The following is a 17,783-nucleotide window of genomic DNA, read 5'->3' as shown; positions in this document are numbered from 1 at the left end:
CAGACACCTTCTCTTCCCACATTTGCTTTTGTGAATGCCTCCTAGCTGGTTAGCATTTGGCATCTATGCGAGAGCTTGCTAGCAGAAAAAAAAAAAAACAAAAAACAAAACAAAACACTAAGGAAATTGTGTTTGTGTTAGCAGTGAGGCAGCCAGGCTTAATTTTTATGAATGAGGATTTCTGTCCCTTGCAAAGGGACTGGTAGCTCAGGTCAGTACCCTGAGAATGAACAGGTTTCACTAAGGAGTGCAAAGCTCAGCAGAATGACAGGGAAGACACCAGCAGAGCCTAGCCTCCAGGTGCCTCTCTTGTAAAAAGTGAGCAGAAAGAGATGCCCCAGGCCCCTGGGAGATGCAGCATTCAGGCTCAGCAGCCCAGATAATACATATGTAGGAAAAAAACTCCTTACTTGGTACAGAGTAAGAAAGGATGGAGGAGAGAGAAAAGTAAAAAAAAAAACATCAAAAGCTCATAAAGCACCATGATGCGAGGGAGGAAAAACCCAAACAAAAAAACAACTAGATTAAAAAGAATGACCCAGATCAAAAGTCACCAAGCCAGAGCTTATCAATGAGACCTACTAGAAAAGCTGTTTTAATATTCTCTCCCCTCACCTTTCTGCCCCTGCTCCTGGAAGGATATTTAAAAAAAAAAAAAATTGAGACTGAAGTAAAACACACCATGAACAAAAATAAGATTGTCCTTTTTCTGTTCCTATGTAAACTTCCAAGAATGTCAAGAAAGGTCATCAAACCAGTTTTATTTCTCAAAAAACGTTTGCCCTTTCATTTTCATGACATTATTTTTCATTTGCCTTTTGTTTATTCATAACACAGCTACGGGTTAAATAGACAATAGAAGCTATGTTATTACATAATTTAAAATCAGATACCTTGTGTTTCTCAAATCTCATAAAGCAAAGCAGACTTTTCTGAAAGCACATTATGGCTTGTAATGCAAAGTTACTTTTTTTGGAGGCAGACACTATTCTTGTTTTTCTCACACTTTAAGAAAATTCCCATTTTATTCTTAGTACATGCCACCATGAAAATATTTAACAGCCTCCCCTTTTTCAGCATTTGTTGTACTAATTGGATTGGTATTCTACTCTCCTCAAATTGTCTTATTACTCCTCCTTAATAACCAGAGTAGGATTTTTTCCAAATGATTTTAAAATCATTGCTCTTCCGTATGATTTTCTTTTAAAGGACAAAAGTCACTCTTATCAGGTCTTCCTAGTCTCTCTGTGAACACTCCTTTAACATATTGCAAGGACATTGTATGCAGACTATCTTTTGCATGGTCAACTAAAGGTCTGCTGGGGGAAACACAGGCAGAGCTGGACCCCCTCCATCTCTTTCACTGAAAAAAAGCGTAACTTAAACTGAAGCACACTGACACTGAATATGCAAACCACAAGGCTATCCTACTTTCTCATGCTGCAAGAATCTGATTATTTTGCAAGAAACTGGTACAAGTTCAGCCTCAGAGAACACACTTTAGAAGATTCAGCAGCTACACAAAGCCAGAAAGTCAAAGTTCAAACTTAAGCAGAGTAGAAAAAAATTAAAATATTCTAGGTCTCTATCATTCTTCTCACCTGAACAGCTCCATCTCCTTCCTGTAAATGCTACAAGTGTTCCAGTGCATGTCTAAAAAAAAAAAAAAAAATCTGTACTTAATATTTTAGTAGAGCTTTAACGCCAAATGATGTGTTAGTGTTCAGGATTAAGTGACTGCATAGTAACCAGTGACAGAAATTTATAAGTCTTCAGGAATTTCATGACTGAGAAAGAATGATGTCTAGGATTAATGGCTGTTTGATCTGAATTCTGAAAATCTAAGTGTTCAGACCAAGTATTTTAATGCCGCTTTAGCCAGGCAGCCTTTTTTTAGAAGGGACGGGGTGGGGGAGGAGGGACAGGTGGGGACGGGGAGCTAATAGCTCCCAAAGTGTTCTGCAAGGGAGCATTTCAGATCACATCATGTTCATTTGAAATTGTCACATCAATTTAGCAGGACACAATATCTAACGGAATATGCGTCTTATAAAACTAAAAAAAAAAAAGTTTTAACACAAAAAAGATGCAATGTATCTAAACTTAGTATCAGATAACGTATCATTATCCATTGCTTGGGCTCTCTAACCCTTTTTTGTTGCAAGTCTGTAGCATACGCTTGATTCAAACTGCTCCAGACAGAAGCTTATTAATACTCCTTATCTGTTAATGGCACTAAACATCACACAGTACACAAGTCTTTATAGCAAGGTACCTAGAACACGATAAGCAGGAATTAAAGTATGCCTCTTCATGTTATAAAAGCAATTTGTTCCTCTGAATTATTTTCATAGAATAGTTTGGGCTGGAAGGGACCTTTAAATGTCATCTAGTCCAACTCCCCTGCAAGGAGCAGGGACATCTCTAACCAGATCAGGTTGCTCAGAGCCCCGTCCAACCTGGCCTTGAATGTTTCCAGGGATGGGGCATCCATCACCTCTCTGCGCAACCTGCTCCAGTGTTCCACCACCCTCATTGTTAATTTTTTTTTCCTTATATCCAATCTGAATGTGCTTCCTTCTATTTTAAAACCATTACTCCTTGTCCTATCACAACAGGCCCCGCTAAAGAGTTTCTCCCCATCTTTCCTGTAGGCCCCCTTTAGGTACTGGAAGGCCACTATGAGGTTTTCCCTGAGCCTTCTCTTCTCCAGGCTGAACAGTCCCAACTCTCTCAGCCTGTCCTCATAGGAGAGATGCTCCAGCCCTCTGATCATCTTTCTGGCCCTCCTCTGGACCTGCTTCAACAGGTCCACATCCTTCTTATGCTGGGGCCTCCATAACTGGATGCAGTACTCCAGGTGGGGGTCTCACAAGAGCGGAATGGAGAGGGAGAATCACCTTCCTCAACCTGCTGGCCATGCTTCTGTTGCAGCCCAGGATGTGGTTGGCTTCCTGGATTGCAAGCATACACTGTCAGCTCATATTGAGTTTCTCATCAACCAGCATACCCAAGTCCTTCTCTTCAGGGCTGCTCTCAATCCATTCTCCACCCAGCCTGTATTTGTGCCTGGGATTGCCCCAACCCATGTGCAGGACCTTGCTCTTGGCCTTGTTGAAGTTCATGAGCTTTGCATCAGCCCACCTCTCCAGCCTATCAAGGTCCCTCTGAGTGGCATCCCTTCCCTCCAGCATGTTGACCACACCACACAGCTGGTGTCATCAGCAAACTTCCTGAGGGTGCACTGTATCCTACTGTCCATATCACTGACAAAGATGTTAAATAGGGCCAGTACCAATACCAATCTGAGGAACGCCACTCATCACCGGTCTCCACTTGGACATTGAGTCGTTGATCAACACCCTTTGAGTGCAGCCATTCAGCCACTTCCTTATCCACTGAGTGGTCCATCCATCACATCCATGTCTCTTCAGTTTAGAAACAAGGATGTCCCGTGCAAATGCTTTGCACAAGTCCAGGTAGATGACATCAGTTGCTCTTCCTTTATCCACCAATGCTGTAACCTCATTATAGAAGGCCACCAAATTGGCCAGGCATGATTTGCCCTTAGAGAAGGCTGTCACCAATCATCTTATTTTCCATGCCTTGGAAACCTTTGCATGGTTTCCAGGAGGATCTGCTCCATGACCTTGCCAGGCACAGAGGTGAGGCTGACTGGCCTGTAGTTTCCCTGGTCTTCCTTTTTTCCCTTTTTAAAAATGGGGATTTCCCTTTCTAAAAATGGGGATTATGTTACCCCTTTCTTAGTCATCAGGAACCTCACCAGACTGCCATGACTTCTCAAATATGATGGACAGTGTCTTGGCAACTTCATCCGCCAGTTCTCTCTGGACCCATGGATCCATCTGATCAGGTCCCATGGACACCTTCAGATTCCTTAGATGGTCTTGAACCTGCTCTTCTGCTACAGCTGGCAGTTCTTCATTCTTTCAGTTCCTGCCTTTGCCTTCTGCAACTTGGGTGGTATGGTTAGAGCACTTGCCAGTGAAGACTGAGGTAAAAAAGTCATTGAGTACCTCAGCCTCCTCTATGTCCCAGGTAATCAGGTCTCCCGTTTCCTTTCAGAGAGGGGCCCACATTCTCCCTGGTCTTCCTTTTATCCCCAGTGTACCTAAAGAAGCTTTTCTTGTTGCCCTTGATGTCCCTGGCCAGATTCAGTTCTGTCTGGGCTTCAAGCTTTCCTAACTTGATCACTGGCTGCTCAGACAATTTCTCTGTGTTCCTCCCAGCCTACCTGTCCTTGCTTCCACCCTCTTTAGGCTTCCTTTTGGTTCAGGAGCTCCTTGTTCATTCACACAGGCCTCCTGGCGTTTTTGCCTGACTTCCTCTTTGTTGGGATGCATTGCTCCTGAGCTTGGAGGAGGCGCTCCTTGAACATTAACCAACTTTCTTGGGCCCTTCTTCCCTCCAGGTCTTCATCCTATGGTACTTCGCCTGCAGATCCCTGAAGAGGCCAAAGTCTGCTCTCCTAAAATCCAGGGTAGTGAGCTTGCTGTGTGCCCTCCTCACTGCCTTAAGGATCTTGAACTCCACCATCTCATGGTCACTGCAGCTAAGGCTGCCCTTGAGCTCCACATTCCTCACCAGCCCTTCCTTGTTGGTTAGAACAAGGTCCAGCATAGCACCTCTCCTTGTTGACTCCTCTATCACTTGCAGGATGAAGTTATCATCTACACATTCCAGGAACCTCCTGGATTGCCTGTGCCCTGCTGTGTTGTCCCTCCAACAGGGATATATCAGGGTGGTTGAAGTACCCCATGAGAACCAGGGCCCAGGACCATGAGGTTGCTCGTATCTGGTATACAGGGCCTTGTCTGCTCTGTCCTCCTGGTCAGGTGGCCTGTAGCAAACCCCCACTGTAATGTCACCTGTCCCTGCCCTCTCTTTAAGGCATAACCCATAAGCTCTCTGTCAGCTCCTTCTCCATCCCCAGGTGGAGCTCCATGCACTCCACCCTTGACATAGTGGGCAACACTCCCTCCTTGTCTCCCCTGCCTGTCCTGCCTAAAGAGCCTACATCCCTCCATTCCAACTCCCCAGGCATAGGAGCCATCCCACCACGTCTTGATAATGCCAGCAGGGTCATAGCCCTGCAGGCGTGCACACATCTCTAACTCTTCTTGTTTGTTCCCCATGGTACGTGTGTTAGCATTTTCCAGCTTGACTTGGAAGATTATTATAAATAAGGAAGAAAGGGCAAGGGAAAAAAAAAAAAAAACAAACAAGTGTTCAGATAGTGACATTGTAAAGCCATATTCCTATTTCAAAGATGTGAAATAATTTATAAGATAATACAACATGAAGTGTTTTCCATATGTAATAGTTTATTCATGCCAGAGGACAGACCCAGTTGTAACTAATCAGTGGAAAAGCTTAACTCTGTAGCTGCAGAGATAATTCAAACATTAACTGTAATTAAAAAACAACCAGGCAAGTGCTTCCCATGAAAACAACAACAGTAATTTCCATTTATAATTGCCTTCTATGACAATCACAGGCATCTTTACAACTGAATAAAGGGCAGCAATTAGCCCTTCCCAATGGTTAAAACCTATAAGGAAGATTTTCTGATTTAAAAATCACCAAAAAAAAAGTTATTAAAAAAAGCACTGAGTAGGAAATTTGTCAGATAAAAGTTTAAACAGAAGCATCCTGACCTGAGGTGCCCACACCCAGCTAGCACCGGTATCTATTCTCACAGTATCTGTTCTCAACTGGTCTGCACACAAACCAGGACCGGTTTCACCAAACCTATAAACTTTAAGGCGAAGCCAAAGGCTGTGTGGGCATTTCAGTGGGCTCACATGGCAACAGACAGCAACTGAAGTTATCATTATTTAGCAGAGCTGAAATAATCTTTGCATACTCTTAGCCCATGGCAAGCTTGGGGGATGGTAAGAGTCTGTGCAGAAAGAGGCTTAACATAAGCCAAGGTACATGGTCTTTCTCATGAGCAGAGATCACATGGTGACTTATCTAATACAGGGTAACCTGCCAGCCACTGACACTGGAAGGTTGAGTCTATCAACAGCTGGTCAACTTTATGCAGTTTTTGTTCTTTCAGTTTAGAAACAGGTTTAAGCAAAACCAGAAAGATGTCAGTGAAACCAAAAAAGTTTCCACGTAGGGCTTAGCTCAACTGAATTAGCTTCATATCAGTCTTAACCTAAGAAGGGCTACAGCTAATTCAGCTTTTAACATGTTCAAAGCAAATTGTGTTAAGAATTCCTCTTTGGCTGGAAAAGATGGCTATGCCAGCCAGCTCAAATAAGCCCAAGATCTAGTCAAACCTGTCCAAACATGTTTGTACTGTAGAGCAGCTGCCTCTAAGGAAGGTCAGTACACACGGCCACCTCACCAGTTACGGCATCCTCTTCAGATGAAAAACCCTGTCTCAGAATTCCTGCTATGATGTTGTTGAGGGGTGAGGGATGACAAGACACAGCACAAGATCAGCTCCCCAGAGCCTGCTCTTCTCCTGATTGAACAACCCCAACTCTCTCAGCCTGTCACTGTCTGTTCTAATATAGGAAGCAGAAGGCATCAAATACCACCAGTAAGAATCAGGTTGAAGTCAAACAAAAGCAGGTGCTTCTTCACACAGGCAAGGCTGGGCTGTGAATCTCCTGAGTAAAGGATGCTGTAGATGCTTGCAGTTTATTGGAGTTCAGAAAACAACTGAGTCTATTCATGGAAGAGGATTCCATCAATAGCTGCCAAATAAAAATTTAGAAGCACCCAAACAACAAGAACACCACTCTTTGACTTTGGAGTCTCCAAATCATAAAATTGCCTAGGAAAATATTCTAGAACACCACTAAGAACTGTTAATTTCTTCCCCATATTTTTTCCTCCACTAAAGGCCAGTGACAATGTGAGACAACCTAGGAAGACCTTGAACTATACTGCATCCATTCTTGTGTAGACTTCTTCCTTTTTAGCTAATAAACCCCTTCTAAACATGAGCATAATTTTCAATGCAATTGCCCATACATTAAATTCATAATGCTTCACTCACTTCTTCTCTCCCTTGCTTTCCCTCTCTCATTTCAGATTAAAGAAAATCCAGATGGGGTGCAGGTGCTGCAAAATGATACAAAGGTACAACAAAACAAGAGTTGCTTACAGTGAAGAAAATAAATGCATTAAAACATGGGTCTGTGCTCCCTTACACCTGTTGCTTAATTAAATTAAGCCTATTTACAAGGTTGGAGTTTTCCTGAAGTTCACAGTGTGTTTAAAGTCATGCCAGCGCATAGCCATACTGATTTCCTGTGAATGTCCTTTTGATTTACTGTAATTGAGGTCTATTTCCAGAATTCCTATGCCACAGAAAAATTGCTTGCCATTAAAAACTCATATTTAGCAAAGCTTTTTCTCATTTAGGTAGCATGAGCTTTCCTCATTTCAGCAGAATGACTTTGTGATATCCTCCCTCTCTCCTAAGCAATGAAAATGATCTACAGATCCTTGCTTCCATCATAGCTTTTAAATGTAGATAGTTGTGGGAACAATTCCCACATTAAAAGTCTCTCTGGAGAGGGAGACTAGCTAGTTTTAAAAATACAACAGTTCATGCCCCACTTGACGGTTACTCCTTCCCTTCTCTAGAACAGGTAAGGAAGTGGGAAAGAAAAGTGCTATGAGAGAAGGAGGGGAGATAAAGAAGAGAGAGATAAAGAGGAGAAATAAGACAAGGATATTTTTTCCTCTTGCTCCTAACTTAAGTAAGAGAGGAAATAGGAGGGGACAAAAGTTAAAAAAAAAATTACAGGGCAAAAAGATAAGACTTGAAAGAAAGAACATCAGGAAAAAATGGGGAGATATTTTAGCAACTACATGAGGACATGTTAATTAACAATCTATGTGATGACTACTCATTAGCTAATCTACCCCCCAGAAAAAAGAAAAAAATAAAGCTGGAAATATGTAACAACCAGCACAAGGTTCTCTGACATCCTCCTTATGCTCCTACGGAATCTCACTGCAGGTGTTAGTTACAATCAGTCCCATTCCATTCAGTTTAGTCTCAGGACCCCAGGTAAAGTTTAGTGACACCAGTTCCTCAAGATCTCCAGCTTAAAAATTAAGCTTAATTCTTTTTCTAATTATTAACAGCATAATTAACATTTCCTCTACAAATTTTCCTCCAGCTATATTTTTGATCCAGAACAAGTACAATCACCTGGATGCATTCATGAAGTAAACAGCTACAAACACAATGAGGAAGGCAGCAATAAATCCATATTCAAAGATAACAGTGAAATTCCAGAACACAAAAATGAACCCCAGAAGGATGAGCTAAACAGAACAGAAAATAAAAATCAAGTAAATAGCACAAAAGAAACTCTCTGGAACCACGGAGGCAATGATTTTCAAGAGGATGGCCTCGTGAAGTGTGTTGCAAAGCTTGACGTTGCAGTCAATGGTGGCAACTCCTGTGCTGGAGCGCACCCCGTGCTCAATCCCAACACAAACCCAGTGAAAGAAGCCAGGGAACAGGGAACCTCCAGCCAGCCAGCGTCTTCTTCAGCCAGCAACAGAGACTTTTACACCAAATCAAATAGGTCTGGCCAAGAACTTGACCTAGAGGGAGGCAGTCAGAGGAAGGCAGCCTGCAATGAGCCGAACAGTATTGAAGATGGGAACTCCCGGTCTGCAGAAGATAGCATCTTTCTCAAAGCAAGTACAGTACTGGAGACACAAACAAATGCCATACAACTGCCAGATGTTGATTATCCCCAAAACGGCAATCAAACCAGGAACTATGTTGAGAAAGACAGCTCTTCAGGCAATTGTGCACATTCAGACCAAAACACTGGGCCTTCAGCAATACAGGACCTTCGTGTAACCCCACCTTCGCCTATGAAGGAGAGCAGTATTGAACCTTTAAAAACTAACTCTGCAACTTTGAGTGAGGGCATTACTGGTGGTATCGCTGCCGTGGCTGTTACCACAATAGCACAGGCACCCACACACCCCAACCATAAAGACACCAATGGAGACACTGAGGAGGAAGATGCAGAAGTTGCAGCAGCTCTGGCTGCGCTAGAAGCTGCAACTGCAGGGGAAGACCTGGAAGATGACGACAAGTACTAGATGTATGTTTCCTTCTAATACACTGGGTAAGATCCAGATTTTGTTTCTGGGTCTATATGAACACATGTACAGCACCTGTGGACAGCTGTTACGAACAGCATATATAAAAGGGGTTGGGACTAAACCTCTGTCCCTTCAGCTGTTTTATACAGCCTTTTAATTTGTACTGCCTGAGGTACAGAAGGTCTCCCTTGCCTGATGGCAATGTTAACACTCTTATCTATGGGACCAACCAGGAGGGCAAAGCATCATTTCTTCCACATAGGATATTTTGCTGTATATCCACCTCACCTGGACTCATGCAAACATTTCCTTTGGTTTTGACCCTCAAGAGGGTCGGCACACACTGCGTGTTCCAGGTTCTGAAAAGTTCTGTTATTTAAAACAGAACTATAGAAGCCATGGAATTAGAAGCCACAGATTTTCATCCTGTTAGCATAAAAAAAAAATGAAACTGACCCAAAGTTCTATGATCTAATGAAGTATGAAATAGGAAAGGCAGCTTGGCTTGCACTTCGCTGTGGTTACAGTTCCATTCTGGATTAAGCCTAAATCTGTGCAAGTGCAGTTGTTGTTAGGATGATAGCCTCATCTCTTCCCTTGCACCTCTCCCAGATTTTATTCAATACCCCAAGTGACCTGCTTCAGTTTATTAAAACAGCAGAAGCCTAGCCAAATCCAAGAGAGAGGGTAACCTGTTAGTCTAGAAGCTGAAGCAGCTCATGTAAGAATTGCACACACACTATCAGAGGTGAGGGATCAAAACTCACTCCCACCAGTTTGGATAGATTAAGACTGTTGTAAAACTACAGCCTGAGACCTCTCAACTCTGCTAAACTTTCCAGGCACGCATCACTTGCCTTAACAATACAGCTCGCAGATAGGTTGCATCTCAGACTTCCCCATCTAGATGTCTTTTGTTTATATACAAACAGCAAGAGCCAGTGTGGACCCATCCCTGGCTCTGCTGCAGTCCTTAAACGTAGAGCAGGAAAGGGATCAAACTTCCAAGTTGAATTAAGTGCAAGATCTGAAAATATCACAGCTGCATTCCTGGATTGTTTATCCTTTCTCTGAATGTCATTCTAGTATGTTAACCTTTGTTGCAGAAGCAAAGGAGATAGAGACCAACTTGGTGCTACCATTTCATCAAAAGTGGGATCTTAATGGTTGAACTAGAAAGTGCTTGACATTTTATACTGAAATTTTGTGGTTTCTGAGTCTGTTATAAACTCTTAATAAATTTTTTAAAGTCATATGAAAACTTATCTTGTGCCTTTTGTGCTTTATGCATTTTCTGATTATATAACAGCTGCATAAAAGAAGTACTAGAAGATATATACTTCACTGGATATATGAAAAACACCAACTATGCATTTGCCAAGAGTAGATGATGAATTGTAGTCTAACCATTCACACACATAAGGATCAGAATATTAGGAGCTGGCTTTTAAGTAATGTGTAGATACGTAAATTATTTATGTTTAAATACAGATTCCCTCTTTTCCTCCAAATACTGCAAGACCAAATCAAGATTTCAGTTTCTCAAAACATTAATGATATCCCTAAAAGCAATTAAAAAACCCTAAAGTCTCAGACTCAAGAGAAATATATTCAGCTACAGTTGAAAGTCATCATATTTTATCTGTAAAATAAAGAAGCTTTATATGTTTTTAGAGTATTGTAGTACTGTTGATTTCTCTACCACTGTCCTCCTTTAATAGGCCTTTCTAAGCATTTTCATAAGTGCATGTAAATTTTATATGCACATTTGTGTATCAAAGGTTACTGTAATACTAAATGACTGTGAAAGACCACTTGCACATTGCATATCACTAGTTATGGTTATGACAGGACATAGCATATGCCTGCTTTTATATTGTGAGGGCCCGGAGAGCATCACCAGGCCTCACTGTCACTGCCCCTGCCCCCCCTACCCCCCCGGGGGCTCCCCCTGCCTGCCCAGGACCCCATTTCAGCCCCCCGGGGCCATCAGACCCTGCCCCAGCTCCCCACAGCCCCGCCCAGCCTGCCCACGGGCCCCAGTCGGGCCTACCTGCAGGCTGACAACCCGGGCCACCCTCGGCCCGGCCCGAGGGCGGAGCCCGATATCCACTGGCATGGGGCGGTGGGACAGGCCCCGGCTTCGAGGCCCAGTCCTGCCCTTCCCGGGGGAGCCGCTGCCACTCCCCACACCCCAGCCTCAGGCAGCTGCTGGCCCTACTGCACTATAGAACAAACTATGACAAACTATTTAAGTAACGAAACCAACCAAACAACAACAACAACAACAAAAAAAAAACAAAAACAAAAACACCTTTAAAGAAATAAATGCAACAAATGCCCCCAGGACAGGTATCTGGTTTTTCAATATCCACTCGATTAGATTTTTCTAATCTGAACTTCAAGTGCAAATCACAGCATTTTTTTCATCTTGCTCCCCAAGAATTAAAATACGTGTAAAATTTAGTATTTTGAGAAAACAAAGTCACAGAAAAAAAACAAGTTACTGGAATCAAGTGTAAACTGCAAATTTTAAAGATTTCTCTCAAAAACTGCACAGCTTGCAAGACACTCCTTCCCCATTACCCCAAGCACCATGCTGAGGGTAGTTATATCAGATGCCAACCAATTATGCTCCCCGTATTCAGATGGGTCACTTATTAAGTAGAACCTAAATATTTCAGTTCTCCTTTGGTACAAAAGGAATTAATGAGGAATCTGGTTGGCCAACATCTATTTTTAATGTTTTGATATTTGATTTATTTCTATACAGGTAAGTGTGAAGACACCGGTAGCAATAAAGAACAGGCAACAGGATGGGAAACTATTATAAAAGTTGGATTTCTATGGAAGACTTTGCATCTTGGAAGCTCACGTTTTACTAGTTATTCTCCAAAGCTGGTAACACAGGTTATAAGGAAATTGTAATCTTTCCATGTATAAGCAGAGACATTGAGTAAGAGTAAGTTTAGCACCATCTCATTTAGCAGTGGGTTACCACTGGATTATGAAAAAAAAAATAAAATCTTCTGATCACTGCAGAGGTTCCAGATGTGACAACAGGTGTGGAAGACAGGTCAGTCCACTCTACCCAAGGAAGTTAATTATTTCCTAGAGAAAACGTTATAGGAGAAGTTTGTTTACAGAGCAATAGAAGAACCTGAAATTTCATACTGCGAATTCTTCAGTTAAGCAATCAAAACACTAACAAGAAAGCAGGAACCCGGAAATAGATAAATTCCACACAGATTTTAATTTTTCTTTTAAAGAACAAAGGCAGTCAGCTAGACAAGTGTTGCTATGGAGACTTCCTATTAAAAATTAAAATCCAGAAATAGAAAGACTGTTATTTTCTAAAAGATACTTCAAATTTGATTGCTTTAAAGTAATCTAAATGTACTAATTTTTATCCTCATTTAAAACATGAAACAAGAAACAGAACTAAAAAGTAAAAAATTAAGTTGACCTTACATTGTATTTGTAGTTATAACTTCCTAAGTGTGATTTAATTTTCCAAAAGATTATTTCTTACCAATGTACCACAGTTTGCTAAATGAAAATATAATATCTTAACATTTATTAAGATCTGTGTATATGGTATTTCATACATCTATTCAAATGCCTATGTTGTACATTTTAATTACATTGAAACAATGATTCTTAATAGATTGTTTATATTGAATTGTGACATTTATCCTTGCATGTAGATAGAAACTGGAATCTGTCTAAATTGTGCCAGAGCATCACCTCAAAATTAACTACATTAGAACTTCTTTAACATGCTGAATACACAAGAAAGTAAATTTATTGAAGTCATTCTACATTAAGAACTAATTTGTTTTTAAAGGAAGTCTTAGCAACAGAATTATTTCAGACACTGTGTCCTTTTAGGTTTTAGAACACCTATATCATACAATGTTTAAGAGTAATTGTTAGAAGCAGATTAAGAGCCGTTTAAGAGTAATTGTTAGAAGCAGAGCCGCTCTCGGCCATCTACCAGCGGTCCTGGTTATCTGGGGAGGTCCCGGAGGACTGGAGGCTTGCCGATGTGACTCCCATCTACAAGAAGGGCCGTAAGGAGGATCCGGGGAACTACAGGCCTGTCAGCCTGACCTCAGTACCCGGGAAAGTTATGGAGCAAATCATCTTGGGTGAGATCACTCGGCATATGAGTGGCATCCAGGGGATCAGGCCCAGCCAGCACGGGTTCACGAAAGGCAGGTTGTGCTTGACCAACCTCATTTCCTTTTACGACTGGGTGACCAGACTGGTGGATGAAGGAAAGGCTGTTGATGTGGTCTACCTGGACTTCAGCAAGGCCTTTGACACAGTCTCTCACAGTATTCTCCTAGGGAAACTGGCTGCCCGTGGACTGGGTAGGTATACCCTTCTTTGGATAAAGAATTGGCTAGGGGGCCGTGCCCAGCTGGTGGTGGTTAATGGAGTCAAGTCCAGTTGGCAGCCTGTTACAAGTGGTGTCCCCCAGGGGTCGGTACTTGGGCCCATCTTGTTCAATATCTTTATTGATGACCTAGACGAGGGGATTGAGTGTACCCTCAGTAAGTTTGCAGATGACACCAAGTTGGGTGGCAGTGTTGATCTGCCTGAGGGTAGGGAGGCCCTTCAGAGGGATCTGGATAGGCTGGATCGCTGGGCTGAGCTGAATGGCATGAGGTTCAACAAGGCCAAGTGTTGGGTCCTGCACTTTGGCCACAATAACCCCATGCAGCGCTATAGGCTCGGAGCTGAGTGGCTGGAGGACTGTGAAGAGGAAAGGGACCTGGGGGTGTTGGTTGATGCTCAGCTGAACATGAGCAGACAGTGTGCCCAGGTGGCCAAGAGGGCCAACGGCATCCTGGCCTGCATTAGAAATAGCGTGGCCAGCAGGAGCAGGGAGGTAATCATCCCCCTGTATTCGGCACTGGTGAGGCCGCACCTCGAGTATTGTGTTCAGTTTTGGGCCCCTCACTACAAGAAAGACATTGAAGCCCTGGAACGTGTCCAGAGAAGGGCAACAAAGCTGGTGAGGGGTCTGCAGCACAAGTCTTATGAGGAGCGGCTGAGAGAGTTGGGATTGTTTAGTCTGAAGAAGAGGAGTCTCAGGGGAGACCTCATTGCACTCTATAGCTTCCTGAAGGCAGGTTGTGATGAGCAGGGGTTTGGCCTCTTCTTCCAGGCAACAAGCAGGACCCGAGGAAATGGCCACAAGTTGTACCAGAGGAGGTTTAGATTGGACTTGAGGAAAAACTTTTTCTCTCAAAGAGTGGTCAGGCACTGGAACGGCCTGCCCAGGGAGGTGGTGGAGTCTCCGTCCCTGGCAGTGTTCAAGAGGCGGCTTGATGAGGAGCTACAAGATACGGTTTAGTAGCTGTGGCAGCAATGGTAGTGGGAAGACGGTTGGACTAGATGATCTTATAGGTCCCATCCAACCATGTGATTCTATGATTCTAAGACTTTTTCGTTGGTCTTTCCAAAATGAACTGCCCTTGGCAAAGACAATTTTTTTTCTTACCATCGTGAATAAAAACACAAACTCCTCAGCTCCTTCCCTGGTCAGGCTTTCCAGATTTCATACATTCACATACACAGCTCAAGACCTCAGGACTCCCTTCTCCATTAATGACTTTACTTGGCATCTCAGGGAGGTTTGTTTTTAATCTTTCCTTCATTTTGAATCTTGGCAATCATTTTCTAAACTTCAGATCGAGCGATCCTTGAACTGAACTAGTTGGATAAACAGGAAATACTGCCTGCACCTACAAGTGATACTCCTAGTGACTGGCCACTTGTGCAAACTCTGTCCCACCTGCTTTGGGACTCTTTCTATTTCAATGAGTTGTTGCAATTTTGGAAGAAGCTAAATGTGCTTCCTGGATTCCATAAGAGATTGGAATAGATTATAGCAATTTTATGCATTAACATAAGCAGTCATGACTTTAAAAAAAAATTTTGCTGTTGAATATAATTTTGTTAACAGGGTTTAATCCAACAGATCTTTATTAAACCAACTTACTCCCCTTCTCCCCACCTCTTCCTCCTTTAGTCAGGGAAAAGCAATATTCCCTTGTACGCCTTAATTCAGAAAACAGGATTCTCAAAAAAAACCCAAACCAAAACAAAAAACCACAACAAACCAACCAAACAAACAGGAAAGAATGTCTGTCTTGATTTTGTTTTTAATCCAATTGCTGAAGTACATATCCCAAGCAATCATGTCACAACCATCATGAACAAAAATATGGAGGTTACACCATTCCCTACACTGAATCTTGATTGAAATTATTATAGATTAAACAGAATTTAATAGGGTTTTGCTGTACTTCATAATTCAATTACTGTACATTACCAACTGGAAAATATTTTATTTTGTAGCAAAAGAGAAAAAAACAAGTCTCTCAGGAAATACAGCATCCCAATATTACATCAGACAACTTAAGTAGTGATCTGACCCTGCAATAAAACCATGTCATGAAGACTGCAGTTTAATTTGTTTGCTCATTGTGCTCCCTTCTAATGCCTTCTGAGCCAGAGATTAGCTTGATTTTTATGAGGGTGCAGAAGCAGAAAGGAGCAAGGCAACACCCTCAGCTACTCCCCTGGCCCTCGAGCATGGCCAGATTTTCAATGATCTGTGATCCCACATGCTGTCCCTCGCTCTTAACACTTGGAGCTGTACCAAGTGACAGGAAGTAACTTACTTAGGCTTAGCCAAAAGGAAAGGAAGGTAACTGACCAAAGCAAGATGACTAAAGAGCAAGATTAATGTATGAATGAGATTAAAATAGTGTTAAAGTATTTGAGGACAAACTTGAGGGATCCAGCCAAGAATGAATAACCTAGGTTGTTTCCATCTCATGTCTAAAGGTTGATATCTAAATAAAGCTTTAGTTTACTTTAGTTCTCATTTGAGAACCTCTTCTAGAAACAAGATTATATCAAATTAACTTAGGAACATTGTGTAGATTAGTTTTGCCATGCAATCTTCAGGAAAAAAAAAATAAGATCCATGCTAATTTCCATATTTCCAATACAAGACGTGTTATATGACAAGACTCTGCTGTGGCCAGTTGTGGTATGCAGACTTGCAGACAAAACTCATCCAGTTAGCATCTGCTAAAAAAGAACTGTAGAGTTCTTTTTGTATCCAACATTGATAAAAATCAAGAAAAGTTATCAAAAGCCCGACAAAATAATACACATGAAAATAATACACATCCTGACCGGGAATTACTTTTCCAGAGTCATGCATGAGCATTAACGAGCAGCCGATGCACGCCGCTATTGTTTTGCCATACGCCACACAGATCCCGTTCTTCCTTATTGCTCTGATTAAAGATTTGGCTCGGGGAGAGTTTTACACTGCTCCTCTCAAAACCCACGGTCCAGCAAAGAGCAGGGCCGAGCTCTGCCCCAACCCCGGACACCGCCAAAATTTTTTGACAGTTTTCGACTGATCAATAACAGCTTCAATAGCTCCCTCTGCCGCCAGCAAATCTGCATTTCAGCTGCTCTGTGCAAAACCTGCTCCCTGCTGACAGAAAACGTCACAATCCTGTCCCTGTCTCTATCCGTATACGTGACTATACACACCCAGAGGTATGCACAATCCTTCAAAAATAAGAAACACTGAGTATTTTAATTTAACACTTTCCTAGGACTGCTGCTTTTAAAGGATAATTATTTTGACTGTAAACCAAAATACTGAAGGCCAGTAGTTAAATACTCACTATTTTATAGAATCATAGAATGGTTTGGGTTGGAAGGGACCTTTAAAGGTCATCTAGTCCAACCCTGCAAGGAGCAGGGACACCTTCAACCAGATCATGTTGCTCAAAGCCCCGGCCAACCTGGCCTTGAATGTTTCCAGGGATGGGGCATCCACCACCTCTCTGGGCAACCTGTGCCAGTGTTCCACCACTCTCAGTGTAAAAAAAAATTCCATAGAATAATTTAAAAATACTATCTCGTTCAGTGCCAAAATCACACCATACTTACCCGAGTATCTAACTGGACATATAGTGACACCCATGGAGCAACGGTTGATTTCTTAGGACAGGAAGACAAAAGTTTGTCTCAAACTGCTGCTGTCCTTACTGCCACTACTACTTTTCAGTCTTCCTCCCATCTTCCCAACTCTTGTTCCTACATTCTCTCCATACCTGCCCCCTCCGCCATCAGAGCCAGCAGGTATCAGCTAGGTTTGTCAGCTGTCATGCTGTTGCTGTTTTGCAACAGCAAAATAGCTGGTTTGCTGCATGCTGACACCTAAGAAAAAGTTTACTGCTCTCTCTGCCCCACAACCACCATTTTAAGACCACCAACACAACCAGAGGGTATGGGAATGAATGCCTCCTGTCCACCGCTGCTGCATGCTTAACACCTCTGCAGCGCACCAGGAACAAGAGTGGGCTGGCTAACTGAAAATAGGCAAGGAAACCACAGCTAGGAAGGGAAGCAGAGGAAAAAAAAAAATAAAAAAATCAGAGGGTTTACGTATAAAAAAGGTGAGCAGTTATATTGATAGAAAAATACATTTGCCAGTATATCCTCTTTTGTGGAAGACAGATATGCTACAGCTGAACTCGATGCCACTGCACCTCTACAACACCAGGGGTTGCACAGACAAAATTTCAGAGGAGCTATTTCAGTTAAGATGTAAT

At 42.4% G+C, this 17,783-nt stretch overlaps 1 protein-coding gene across 2 annotated transcripts in view; it reads left to right on the top strand.

The window, feature by feature from the left end:
• The window catches only part of PGCKA1 (PDCD10 and GCKIII kinases associated 1), a 42,680-nt gene extending 32,302 nt beyond the window's left edge, over nt 1-10,378 (top strand). Inside the window, exons 5-6 of one of the 2 annotated variants that reach the window (XM_086747146.1) lie at nt 7,075-7,122; nt 8,175-10,378. In XM_086747146.1, the coding sequence (XP_086603272.1) occupies nt 7,091-7,122; nt 8,175-9,120 (978 nt within the window). In that variant the 5' untranslated portion in view covers nt 7,075-7,090 and the 3' untranslated portion in view covers nt 9,121-10,378. Of the gene's footprint in view, nt 1-5,890; nt 7,123-8,174 lie in introns of those variants that run through there. The other variant, XM_010125912.2, reaches the window with a different exon arrangement.
• Nucleotides 10,379-17,783: the final 7,405 nt, after the last annotated feature.

This window comes from Chlamydotis macqueenii, chromosome 4 (assembly GCF_036417535.1).
Source record: "Chlamydotis macqueenii isolate bChlMac1 chromosome 4, bChlMac1.mat, whole genome shotgun sequence".
NCBI classification, from domain to species: Eukaryota; Metazoa; Chordata; class Aves; order Otidiformes; family Otididae; genus Chlamydotis; species Chlamydotis macqueenii.
This window is presented reverse-complemented; position numbering and strand designations above follow the sequence as displayed.